We start from the raw sequence: 14,004 nt of genomic DNA, 5'->3' as shown, positions 1-14,004 counted from the left end.
GCAGGTACAAAATTGTTCTATTTGCTGATTTTGATCTTGTGAATACTATATGTTATTAGGTATGGCCTCCTGATAGCTTTGGGCTAGACCAATGAAGAAATTTTAAAGAAGGTACTGTACTTTCAGTTGGGTTTGAGATGTCTGTTTTCATCTTTTTTTAAGGCATTTATTACAGTCTTGAATGAATGTTATGATCTTTACTATAGAGAAAATGAAATCTTTCATATGAATTTCTGCTTATTATTAGAGTTAAAATTGTCAGGTTTTATGCCTATTAATGCAGATGTTTGAATGTTTAAATTCTCATGATATAAGGCTACCTCTCTTCTCCTGTCAGATTTTTTCCTGTCTATCTCCTGGGAAGAGGGAAGGTTGACTTTACCAGGTAGATCCAGCTGTGTAATTTCCGAGTAACTGGAATTTGGAAATATCATTTATTTAGGGAGGAGCAAGATTTATGAGTTGTAGTGGAGTTGTGATAGAGTACAGTATATGGGCCCTAATGCTACTGGATCAGAAGATAATGTGTTAGTGGGCTTTAAACAAGACAGGTCCATGTTTTTGAGAGTCTATGAGCATATGGAAAAAAAAAGAGAGAAAAAAGAAGATAAGGAGGTAGCTGCTTATGTGGCAGTTATTTGGAATATGCAAATATAGAGCATGGAAAATAAGGGTAGGAACATTACATGACTATTCTGTTAGGACCCTAGTGGTTAGGCAGGGAGAAAATATCACTTCACTGAGGAGCATTGCTCTGGTTTTCCTTGTATGAGAGCTTAGTCTCTAGCTGATATTCAATATATTTTGTTTCTTTGCCATTGATCCCATCTCTGCATCTTACCAAGCTGCAAGGATTAATAGGACAGAGATTGATTAGTCGTCCTAAAAGAAATCGCAGTCAGAAAAACAAATTAATATTATTAATTTTTGTTAGTCCTTATATTGTTGGAAATCATTGAGTAAAGAAAAAGTGATTGGCAGAGATCAAGAAGAGGAATAAAGTTTGTGAACCTTTCCCTAGGGTGCGAGCCTAGAGGTAATGTGGTCTCACTTTAGTGAGGATGAGTGACATGGTGCTGCTAATGCCCTGCCTAATATATAGAGATAAGCGAAAAAAGGTTGATGAATAATCAAGTATGTTAGCAGACAAATGTTAAATAATAATAAGTCTGTAATTTAGAAAACATGAAATCTGATTATGAAATCACAGTTGATTTGTGATTCAGTGGAATAGGTTTGTCAACAAATGAAGTACTTTTTATTGGATACTTCAATTTGGTAGACCTGTTGTAAAGGTGTGATAATCTGCCTTAGACAATCTATCCAGAACTCATCAGAACATTCTGGAGGAATGTTGAGTTTGCCAACAGGAAGGTTATTGTATTCAAGGTTCTGGGAACCAAGGTGGTGCTCTCAAGCGAATTGATTACCAAGGCAACTGGGTGCCTTCATGAAGGAAGCACCTATCAAGAAGGATAGGAGAAAAACTATGAATCCCATGTTGCAAGGGCATTGTACAAGGTGAATGCCGACAAAGCAGGTGACCAGAAGACTATAGTTTACAACCTGATGTGTGATAAGGCCAAGATTTGGGCCAACATTCTTAATAAAAGTGTTCTCCACAAAGTAGGATCAAAGAAATCTGTGTTGAATCTCCACAAATTTGTGTTATTTCACTTGATGGGGAATCTTCCATTTGACATGCCTCACACTATCTACATCAACATTTTGAGAGGTCTAAAGGGCTTAGGTGGTCTGGACGACATCTACTATGCTACCCTAATCAAGAAGGTGCTATGTGATCAAGGCATCTATCATGTCTTTGACAAGATGGACGATAACTTTAAGCACACCATTATAGCCAAAGGATCAGTTATTGCTAAGCAACAAAAATATAGCAAAACTAACTTGAAAGCTATGAAGGTTGCTTTGAAACAAAACCTCAAGAAAGCTCTTCAGGTGGACCTAGATGCAATAGACAAGAGGAAGCAAAAGAGCCTTGCCAAGGCCATCACAGATGAAGACAGAGGTCTTAACAGCTTTGGCATTGCAAAGAAGATTTAGAAGATTATGACTGAACAACAGAAAAAGAAAAAGCCAAGGAAACAATCACATAAGGAAGAAGAAGAGGAGAAGATTACAAGGAAGCACAAGACAAAGAAAAGACGTGAACAGTCTAGTGCATCCATCCCTAAGTGTCTAGCCAAAGAAAAGTCATTACCACAAAGGTTCAAAGTCCTAAGTGAAACAAATGAAGAGGACAAGGGGTTTATGCAAATAGCTCTTCCAAAGCAAAAGGCTACGACCCAAGCTACCCCTACCCCAAAAAGGACAAAAATCATCCAACGAACCCCTGAAGTCAAAGAATTTGTCATTCCATCCATTACCCCAAGATGAATCAAGACTCAAGCTACAAAAGCTAATCCCAAGTTTAGTGAGAACGAATGGACAGTCTCCTTTACTGGTAACAAGGAGAATCTCGCTTCATCCTCTTAAGACAGTGAGTCTGTTGATGAAACTTCTGTCTCCCTTCTCAAGATGTGTCCAGTTCCCACAACAAAACCGTGTCCACCTCCATCCCCCATTCACCTCAAGAAGTTCATAGGATCAACACAACAAACGGAAGCCTTGATAGATGTTCAAAGGTTTTCTCTAGCATTTATTGAAGGTAATCCACTATCTGCATCTTCCTTCTCTAAGATCATCCTTGCTGAACCAACTCCCGAGGAAACCATCATAGTACAAGTATTAGGATAGATGAAGCATGATTATGTGCACACACCATCTAAGGCCTTCACAGCTCAGATGCCGTAGTTCATCTATAACCTCCACAATGGACATGTTTAGTATTGCCACAAGTCATAAAGATGCAACCACATTGGCTTACACCTGGCACCCAACAAAGAGTTAACCATATACTGAGGTTACAAGTAGCATGGAGAAACCTTAAAAAATGTAAAGAAAAAAAGAGCACCCAAAATAGTATCCCCAGTGATCTGTTTGAGAAGCACAAAAGGGACCTTTCATAAGAAGTGGACCCACCCAAGAGAGAATTCCAAAAGAAGATGAATCTTTAGATGCCATTTACAAAAGACCACTACTCCCTTAACAACCATCATGCACAAATGTATGTGAGAAATCAAGCCACTGCCTACCCTTCAGGGTTGTACATCTCTAAGGCCACCAATATCAAGGTAATTGTTGATAAGGTGTGTTCTCTTCTACTCATCTAGGATGATGCTAAAATGAAAGGATTCAATCTACACTACACTGAAGAAATGCTCTCAAGGCAAATGAAGGTGGAAGTTGCCAACTACCTAAGAAATTGGAGTTCATTGTTTAGTGGAAAAAGCTTGTTCATGCTCCAGATGCTTATAATGCAAGAACCTTTTGGAATCAGATCATGTTGGCTGACACCTTGAAGGCCTCCACATCCGATTATGATGGAAGTGACAATGTTGTTCACCGTGACATTATTCAAGTGTTACATTCAGTCAGGAAGTATCACTTTAATTGTGCTTGCATCTGCGTAACAAAGATGCCTACAACTACTCATTCATTTAGCGTCTTCTACGATATCCCACTATTCAATACAAAAGGACTTAAAATCCCTTTAAGAGGAGTGATGAACATATGATAGCTCATGAATCAACTCCATGATGCACAAACAGCTAAGAAGACTAAAGAAGAAGAAGAAATGATTGTTGTTGCAATGAAGGAAAAAGTTGCCTCCGTCCAAGCTGAAGCTTATGCTCAAGCTCTAGACTATACCATTGTACGTGGGGTCATTAATGTTCTTACTAACACTAGCATCATGGATGAAACACCAAAGACATCCAATGCAGCCATAGCTGATGAAGTTGTCCCTCAAGACAAGGAACTTGCATCCTAGAAAAGTACAACCTTAAATGAAGCTACCTTAAGAGAAAAGGGTGAACCTGATGTTGTTGTTGTTGTTTACTCTACAAGCTCAAGACCTACCTCGTTGAACTATTCGCCCCCACTACTATAAGTAGAGATTAGGTGCTAGACATGATTGGGCAGTTCATGAAATCATTTGTTGAACGCTAACCATAAGAAAATGAGTAGTTTAGGCTCTCCATGAAAAATGCAATAACAATCCAGATCTCCAAGCTAGGTGTTGTTCTTCAAAATCTTCAACAAGCTTGGAGGACTATGTTCGGAGTTGTTGTTGAACTTGCACCTACACCTAAACCTCCACTTTTTGAGCTGACACCACGCCTGTTGAACCAATACCTCCACCTATTCCTTCTTCACCTCCATTTACTCAACCACCACCACCATCATTATTTCTCTCTTCAAACCCATCGCCTTTTTGCTTATGACAAAAAAGGAGAGAAGGAGTTTTGATTGTAAGAGCAAACTCTTGATAGATGAAAAAATGGCCTTGGAGTATCTTGATTTTTTCACTACCATATATTAGCATTTTTTAGTTTTTTGATTTACACATATATCATCATCATGCTATGCTAAACTCAAGGGGAGTTTAAATGCATTACACATCATACTGATTATGTTTTTGTTACTCAAAATTTATATTATTTGTCATTATAAAAAATGGGGAGATTGTTAGGTTTGGATGACCATTTTTCACATATTAATGAGTTTATGACAAGTGGATGGGTTCAACGTCATTAAAGGACTTAACTGTTGTTCCCGCACTCACCCAACTGCGATACTAATTAGCAAGTGTACTGAGTCACAAGTAATATAAAACGGTAAGAATCAAGTATCGAATCACAGGGAACTTGTTTCATTCAGAGAGCATTCATTCAGAAGGTAAACATTTGTATAAAGCCATTAAGTATAAAAAGAAATGGAGTCTATAGTTCTAATTTAATTGCAAAATTAACTATCTAAAGGTGAAAGATAAACAAATGATTAAAACGTTGGGTCTTCCTACTGAACATACTTGATGTTATTAAGTATTTTTTTCTATTTAAGGCTGTTTTAGTGTTCTATGCTGAAAACAACTACCAAAACCAGGATCCCTCGAGTGAATGGGTCTAACTCTATTTAAATTTCGTTCTAGATTCCTCGTCGAACTTAGTCTAAACAAGTTGCATTAAGAATACAACATGATATAAACTAAATCCCTGCACTCTGTGTCCAGACATACAGTTCTCTAGCCTGCTCTATCCAGTTCTAAGGATTTAAAACACTTTCCAATGCCATAAATTCTAACTTTACACATAAATGAGTGATCAAGCCACAAACATGCAAGAATTAAGTGCAGATAGAAGCAATAAACACATAAAAACAACTTTAAATAGATAGTAAAAGATTTTACATCAAAGTTTAGCAGAAACCCTCAATAAGAGAGTTAGTCTTCCATTACAAGTTAGCACATTTCAGCCCAAGAATAGGTTTTTGAAGGATAATTAAGATTACAAAGTAGTGGGGATGTCTCCACCTCTAAAAACCTAACAATCACTCAAAATCTCTCAAAGGCTGAGACTTTAAGTCCAAGTTCTTCTCTCTCGCTCTATTTTTCGGCTGTTACATCTCTCTTCTCTTCTTTTCTCTTTTTCGCCAACTTCAGTCTTTTAAGGGCTTTCTGATCCTGAAGGCTCGCTTAGCGCCAATTTCCCGCTAAGCGTGAGTTAGTGAATTTTGGCTTAGCGAGCTGGGCGAGCTGAGCGCCAAAAGAGACAAATGACTCGATGAACGAGCTGATGGCGTGTTGGATGCATGCATGAATGATAGATTCTCTTCCAAATCCTCTAAACCCGCTAAGCGAGCTGAGTGTCTCGCGTAACGGATGCTACTCGCTAAGCGCATATGTCTCGCTTAGCGAGACACTAACTGCTTTAACCTTCTTTTTTCATTCTTTAACCTGAAACTGAAGTTAAACCACATTAATTCACAATATTGGGAGTATCTACTGAGTAAAAATTAAACTAAACATAAAAATATGTTCTATCCTACAAAAAGAACCATAAATTGGGGAAAAAACATAAATTTCATAAAACTTTTCAATACGATAGTTAGTCGTAAATGACGACTAACAACTGTTATTCACATATATTGTCCACACTCAAAGGCAAATGCTTTATTAATTATTAACCAATGCCCAATGTGTTAAAATCAAAGGCTTCCATTCGCTATATGATAACTGTGAAATTTAGGTTTAATTAATAGTCAATCTTGATTAAGAATGATTAGAATTCCTCTATTTTACTATTGTTTTAAATGAAATAATGAGGATTTTAATAACATTTTAATTTTTGACCAGCGGGATTCAAAAGAAGAAAATTACAAGTGCTTTAGAAGAAAAATTGATACAAAAACTTAAAGAAAAAGTCTTAAAAAAAGTTGAAGATTGGAACAGCTCGTGTAGTGCACAAGACAAACTCATCGCGTCTCCTCGCCTAACGGCTAGTTCAAGCTTAGCGCGAAGAAGATCCACGAAGAAGCCCAAAGGCATGCTTTGCGACACCCTCTACCACACACAAATATATAATAATAATAAAAGGAAAAATAATGCGGGATTAATTAAAAGTTTTAAAACACATTTAAATAAAAACAATTCAAAAAGATAAAATGTTTAAATCCACTTAGTGAAATCATAATATAACTTGTTCGAATAAATGATAAAATTGTCTTGGCTCAGAACAAGGCCACCCATTTTAAATGGAAAGAAGTCACACTAAAACAGAAAACATAAAATAACTATATCATTCATGGATTTATAACATATGAAATAAAATCCTATGACTCGATGTTGCATTTATCAGAATATTTTCTTGTCAGAGGCTAAGTCTCTCCATCTCCACTATAGAACTCATCATATGCTAACTCACCTGAAACAAAATGGTAATCAGCCCAAACACAAACACATTGGGAGTGAGTTATCACATTTCTAAATAAAATAGGAATAAACAAAAACATAAGCAAAATACATTATACAATTATTTATAACATAACTCAACTTAATCCAATCCATGTTACTTCACTACTATATCATTTAAAATTCATGTTTTAATTATCAATCACATTACACATGAATCACATACTCAAATCATATTTCATGATAAATAATTCACAGGCGTTATGCAACAATTATACTAAGACTCAAGCTTATATGCAATGTGATACCATGTGAGTGAAAAATCATACTAGAGCACTTAGGAGTACATAATAAGACACATCACACAATCAGTATGTAAAGTCACTCTTGCTGGTCACTCTATTTTACGATAATGTTACAATTATATGAGATCAACATAGGCTTAAATGAGCACTCAAACTAAGTGTATTTACCCTAAGACTTAGATTATGAAGAATTTGTTAGGATCTTACTGATGCAAGCTCCATTGGAGCTTGTAGGCCTAGGATCTTCTTCATCAATGGATTCCTTTATTTCTTGGAAGATGAATGGCAGCGGAATTGAGAGAGGGAGAGAGGAGACACCACTTCAAGGAGAAGATGAGTCTAGAAGAAGCTCACCACCATAGGAGGCCATGGATAAGAGCTTGGAGGAAGAAAGAGATGAATGAAGGGAGAGGGAGAGAAGAACACGAAATTTTGTGCTCTAAATGAGCTTTGAAATCTGAAGTTTAATATTCAAATGATCAAAGTTGAAAAAAATGCACACACATGACCTCTATTTATAGCTTAAGTGTCACACAAAATTGGAGGGAAATTCAAATTTCACTTGAATTTGAAATTGAATTTGTGGAGCCAAACTTTGGAGCCAAAATTTCACTAATTATGATTAGTGAATTTTAGTTATGGTTCAGCCCACTAATCCAAGATCAATTCCAAGATTCTCCACTAAGTGTGCTTAGGTGTCATGAGGCATGAAAAGCATGAAGGACATGCACAAAGTGTGACTATATGATGTGGCAATGTGGTGTAGTAAGCAAATGCTCACCTCCTCCTCTAAAATTTAATTGGATTGGGCTTCTAGCAATTCAATTAAATTTATTTCCAACCACACACATCAAATATCCACTTAGTGTATGTGAAATTACAAAACTACCCCTAATACAAAAACTAGTCTAGGTGCCCTAAAATACAAGGGCTGAAAAATCCTATATTTTTAGGATACCCTACCTACATTATGGAGCCCTAAATACAAGGCCAAAAAATAATGAAACCTTAATCTAATATTTACAAAGATAAGTGGGCTCATACTTAGCCCATGGACCCGAAATCTACCATAAGACTCATAAGAACCCTAGGGCCTTCTCTTGCATCTCTGGCCCAATCTACTTGGAGTTTTCTATCCAATGTCCTTGCGGGATAGGATTGCCTCATTCCCTCCCCCTTGAAAAGGATTTGACCTCAAATCCCGAGGTTCTTGAAACTCTGGGCTTTTTTCCTCAACACCTGTAAAAAGAACAAAAACATATGTATTAGTGGTGCTTAGTATGTTGAAGTAAGGTAAGGTCTGAAAACTTATTTCCTGGGCATCTTTCCATGAAGGAACATGGTTCCTCACCAACTCAATGAGTGGTGCTACAAGTATAGAAAAATATGGGGCAAACCTTTTATAAAAGTTTGTTAAGTCTTGGAAGCCCCAAATTTTTCTTACACTTGGTGGAGCGGGCCACTCAGGAATGACCTTTATTTTCTTAGGGTTCATGGGAACCCCTTGCTCACAATTTAAAAAATTAAGAAAAGTAAAACAATAGAATTTACCTTTTTCTGTATTTTCATGTTGATTATTCCTACCAAAAAGTATGACAAACCTAAGGTGTCCCATATGAGTGACTAAGTTTGTATTGAAACTAAAAATAAGAACAAACCTACCTAATGAGTCCCTATGTACACAAATCATGAAGATGTTGGGTGCACGAGTGATTTTACAAAAGAGTGTTGCACCACCCAAAGCATTCATCACACCACCTATTTTAGGGATTTGGTGCCTAATAATACCTATTTTGGGCACCAACAAAACACAAGGATTTAATCTCTTGCGAACCAAACCCTCATCCAACAACTCCTTTACTTGAGGAATAAACTCAAGCCTAAGAGATGTGGCAATGCTAACAAGTGGCTTTTTACAAAGGAGAAAATGTGGAGGTTGTCTAAGAAGGGAAATTTCTTTAATATTTGTCTTTATTTCAAAATGTCTTTCCTTCTTAGCTAACCTCTTGGAGGAGACACTTACCTCCTTACACTCCTCCTTAACCATTAAAGGTTGTCCTTCTTCTTGGGGGTAGATCTCTTCACTAGATTCTTCCCCTTTTGCTTCTTCACTTTTACTAGAGGAAGGTGAAGTAGTAGCCTCATCTTGGCTACTATAAATGTCTTGGCCCCTTATAATAATGGTTTTCTTGGTAGGGCATTGAGAAGTAATGTGTCCTCTTCCAAGACATTTAAAGCACTTCATGGAGCTAGTCTTCTCTTGCATACTAGCCTTAAGGGGTTGCTTTTCTATTGTATTCCCCTTATCATCTTTGGGCTTAGAAGGTCTCACCCCTAAGATTCCTTGACCTTGGTCTTTCTTTGGATAAGAGTGAGAGCCATAAGATTTTGAAGTAGACTTCCTTTAAAGTTGTTGCTCTACCCTTATTTCCCAATCTAAATTAGCCTCTACATTGTCCTTCCCATGGAAGTATGGGAGTTTAATGTTAACTTCTTGAGGCTTTCTTTCATTTTCTCTCCTATGGGAGTGAAGTCTAAGATGTGACCTATGCCTTCCATCATAATAGTCACGAAGTTCTTCACTTAGGCTCTTGCAAGAGTTATGACTACTATAGGAGACATGTTTTTCTCTTTTCATTTCTTTCCTTATTTTTCTTCTTTCTTCCTCTATTATTTTCTCTCTTTCGTCTTGACTTATTTCTTCCACTCTCTTTTTACCTTTTTCTTTTCTCGTTTTTCTTTCCACAAATTAAGGGATCTCAACTCATCTAATATCTTATACAAGGGGTCCTTAGGAGTAGAACCCTCACCATTAACACTAGATGAAGAATGAAGACTCATATTGGTTCCTAAGTTATGGTTCTTTCTTGTTGGGGGTTTGAAAACAAAAGGTAAAATAAACTATGGTTGAAACTAGCCAAAATAAACACTAGAAGAGGTGTAAAAGATAAGGTAAAAACTAATTGGTAAAAGGCAAGCTATCTAAGCGGTTTGACAATGGAGGGTAAAGGAAATAAGCTATGAAAATAAGGTGCAAGAAATGCAAACTAGGCGGATCCTAAGAGTGTTTGGATGACGTAATTTAAGGTTCCCAACAAAACACTCACTATCCTAAGGGGAAATTGTCTAAAATTATTACACACAAATGGAAGTAGGGTGACCTAGCGGAGGCTCCCAACTTACTTCCAATGAAAGGTCTTTTTGTTACAAAATTTGAAAGCAAAACAAATTGCCAATTACAAAATTACAAAGAAAAAAGTCCTCAATTGTGGTGGCTATTCTTTCTTTAGTGTTTCACTCAATTTGGAGTGCTTCTTAGTCCAATAGCTCTTAAGGTGGTTGACCCCTTGCTTCTTGACTCAAATTCTTCAAGATATGACACCAATCCTCCTTTCCAATTCTCTGTATGGCAACTCACAAACAAGGAAACAAAGAGACAAGCAATAACCAAAGACAAAAAAATTTGAAATAAAAGCTAAACCAATAGAGTTTTAACAAGACAAATTTCTAAGGATTATTCAACAATTAAAGCAATGAAAAGCACAAAAAATCAAGCTAGGACTCAAAGAGAAACCTAGAATGGCTCTAGAGTAGAGTAGAAAAACTCTAAAAAAAAAAGACTCAAGAAACCTCTAGTTTTGGCACTTGTTTTCACAATAATTTTCAATTGAAATTTCAGAACTAGGATTGGTATAAAATAGGCACCAATTATAGAACAAATTTTGAGCCAAAACAACAAGCATACTTTCCTTTCACTTTTTTTATTTCTGGACACTGATTTTTCTGCCAACTTGTGAGATTTGTCTTATTTTTTCCTTTAATCCAAATCGCTTGGTTCTTTTTTTATAATTTTGGTCCAGATGTCTAGAAAATTCAGTAAAAGTTTTAGCTCAAAAAACGTAGTGACCAATTCCCAGTAATTTATACAAGTTCGTTTGTTCAAGCTGCCAGCACCAGCGATTTCAACCTAGAAATCAAGAGTAGTGTTTATGTTGCTTAAGGCTTGGATAGTTACAATTTGTGTTTGCTTATACTCAATTATCTTGAATAACACAATTAAAGAGAGCTTAAGACTTATTTTGATTCACAAATCCAGCCACAACTCAACTTCATCACAGGCATCATGTAGGAAACTTAGAAAACAAAAAAAAAGTTCAAGAACAAGACTACTTCTAGGAATTGATTTAGAACATGTTATGAACTAAATAACATGCATGAATTAGACTCAAAATTCAAAAGATAGGCTAAGAATGACAAGAATACATGAACAAATGTATCTAGAATTCAATCAACAAAATAAAATTCAACACAAGCTTAGAACATAATGTGACAATTACTATGACTAAACATGACTCTAAGACAACATGGATTAAGTGATTTACACTTAGATTTTTGTGTTTTTTTTTTCTAATCAATATTTTGGAACAAAATTTAGATCTAAAGGTTCAGCACATGAATATTATGAATGAAAATTGATAGAACCTAAAATCAACACAAAAACTAGATTCAAGAGTAGATCTACAAAATTTGAACCATAGAAATGCAAGAACAAGTGTAGATCTAAGATTTAATTGGTTTATTTTTTTTTAAATCTACTCTAAACAGCACCATACCACAAGACAATAGAGGATATACATGGAGAATAAGATGAAAAACAAGGAATTAAAGATAATTCACCGAACAAAAAGATAGAGGAAGCAAAAGAACATCACCTAGATGAAGATGCTCTGATACCACATGATGTAAGCTTCATTGGAGCTTGTAGGCCTAGGATCTTCTTCATCAATGGATTCCTTTGCTTCTCGGAAGACGAATGACAGCGGAATGGAGAAAGGGAGAGAGAGAGGAGACGCCACTTCAAGGAGAAGATGAGTCTAGAAGAAGCTCATCGCCATAAGAGGCCATGGATAAGAGCTTGGAGGAAGAAATAGATGAATGAAGGGAGAGGGAGAGAAGAGCACGGAATTTTGTGCTCTAAATGAGCTTTGAAATCTGAAGTTTAATATTCAAATGATCAAAGTTGAAAAAAATGCACACACATGACCTCTATTTATAGTCTAAATGTCACACAAAATTGGAGGGAAATTCAAATTTCACTTGAATTTGAAATTGAATTTGTGGAGCCAAACTTTAGAGCCAAAATTTCACTAATTATGATTAATGAATTTTAGTTATGGTTCAGCCCATTAATCCAAAGTGTGTTTAGGTGTCATGAGGCATGAAAAGCATGAAGGACATGCACAAAGTGTGACTATATGATGTGGCAATGTGGTGTAGTAAGCAAATGCTTATCTCCCCCTCTAAAATTTAATTGGATTGGGCTTCTACCAATTCAATTAAATTTATTTCTAACCACACACATCAGATATCCACTTAGTGCATGTGAAATTACAAAACTATCCCTAATACAAAAACTAGTCTAGGTGCTCTAAAATACAAGGGCTGAAAAATTCTATATTTCTAGGGTACCCTACCTACATTATGGAGCCCTAAATACAAGGCCCAAAAATAATGAAACCTTAATCTAATATTTACAAAGATAAGTGAGCTCATACTTAGCCCATGGGCCTGAAATCTACCCTAAGGCTCATAAGAACCCTAGGGCCTTCTCTTGCATCTCTGGCCCAATCTATTTGGAGTTTTCTATCCAATGCCCTTGCGGGGTAGGATTGCATCATTCTTCCTGATTCAGGTTCAACCCCTAAAAATAATTTTTGCATGTAAACACTATTCTCGAATTACATAATATCCACAACCTCACACTCATGATTCAAACACGTTTAACATATTGTGCTACAATTTAATCCTCCAGGTTCCTAACTTAGAATCCTACATTTTTCTTTTAACACTAGTCAAGTTATTGTATAATTCACAACTCACAATACAAGTAATATCACATCAAGTATTAATCACACACTTATTCACAACCATATCTCATGTCTACAATTCAACATCTCACAATTTAACTAATTACAAAATATACTTAACAATTAGATAAACATGTATAATAATAATAATAATAACAAAACATATGTAAAAATATACAACTTAGCCTGTGAATGTTTACTGCTTTGAATAAAAATTACAAATATTTTTCGTGCAAATAAAATATTTATAAACTAGTCGGTAATCCGTGCATATGCACGCGTCGTTCGTCAACTTATTTTCGATGAAAGAATTAAAAGAAAGGTATTGTAAGAAAGGAAAAAGACTAACATTGATATTAAAAAGTTTTATATAGTGCAACATATTGATTGCCAAATCCATAGAACATAAGTATAAAGACAGTTCCAAACAAAGATAACTAAAATTGTCTGCCAAAATAACAAAATATATTCAATAACAACACTAAAACCTAATATGTGTCGTTGTCATCCCAATCTTTTTGGCGTCTAATGACAACTTCCCAGATTTTGTCGTGACGCTTATAGTAGAACGAAACTTCGTTGTCTGTGGCTTAAATCGCTCTCTTCAAGAAATTTATACCAAGGTTGAACCACATATTTATCACCAATCCTACTGTCAAGCACGATGATTCCATTGTAGTGGAGGTCTGAATCTTCTGAGGACTGTCATATGCTGACCACAATGGATTAGACATTGTGTGGTAGAGGGTGAAAGTTGCTATCGGAAAAAAGAAAAGTTAAGCATTGAAATTAAGATTTGTATAGAAGCTATAAATAGATATGAATATTTTACCAGTGAATACGGGGCACCTAGCTTGGATTGAGTGATGGGAACGGTCCAAATATGTTTCCTTGAGGCACGACATGGTCTTTTGCATGCCTGCTGCTCTACTGGTGGAGTAAAGTCGAGATCAAATTTAGAGTGGTGGTCATAGGCAAGGAAATCTATGGTTATCAATTCATAAATTTCTAATTCTTTCCT

The 14,004-nt window shown here is 36.0% G+C and overlaps 1 protein-coding gene across 5 annotated transcripts in view; it reads left to right on the top strand.

Annotated features, from left to right (window-relative positions):
• The window catches only part of LOC100807792 (mitochondrial inner membrane protease subunit 1), a 44,581-nt gene that overhangs the window by 2,843 nt on the left and 27,734 nt on the right, over positions 1-14,004 (top strand). For 4 of the 5 annotated variants that reach the window (XR_003264763.2, XR_003264762.2, XM_041009480.1 and 1 more), the window contains exon 3: positions 60-111. Coding sequence is in view for 3 of the 5 variants with exons in the window: in XM_041009480.1 (XP_040865414.1) it covers positions 60-95 (36 nt within the window). In the remaining 2 variants the exon portion in view is untranslated. Of the gene's footprint in view, positions 1-59; positions 112-337; positions 945-14,004 lie in introns of those variants that run through there. The other variant, XM_006598069.4, reaches the window with a different exon arrangement.

Source organism: Glycine max, chromosome 15 (genome assembly GCF_000004515.6).
Source record: "Glycine max cultivar Williams 82 chromosome 15, Glycine_max_v4.0, whole genome shotgun sequence".
Taxonomy (NCBI): domain Eukaryota; kingdom Viridiplantae; phylum Streptophyta; class Magnoliopsida; order Fabales; family Fabaceae; genus Glycine; species Glycine max.
This window is presented reverse-complemented; position numbering and strand designations above follow the sequence as displayed.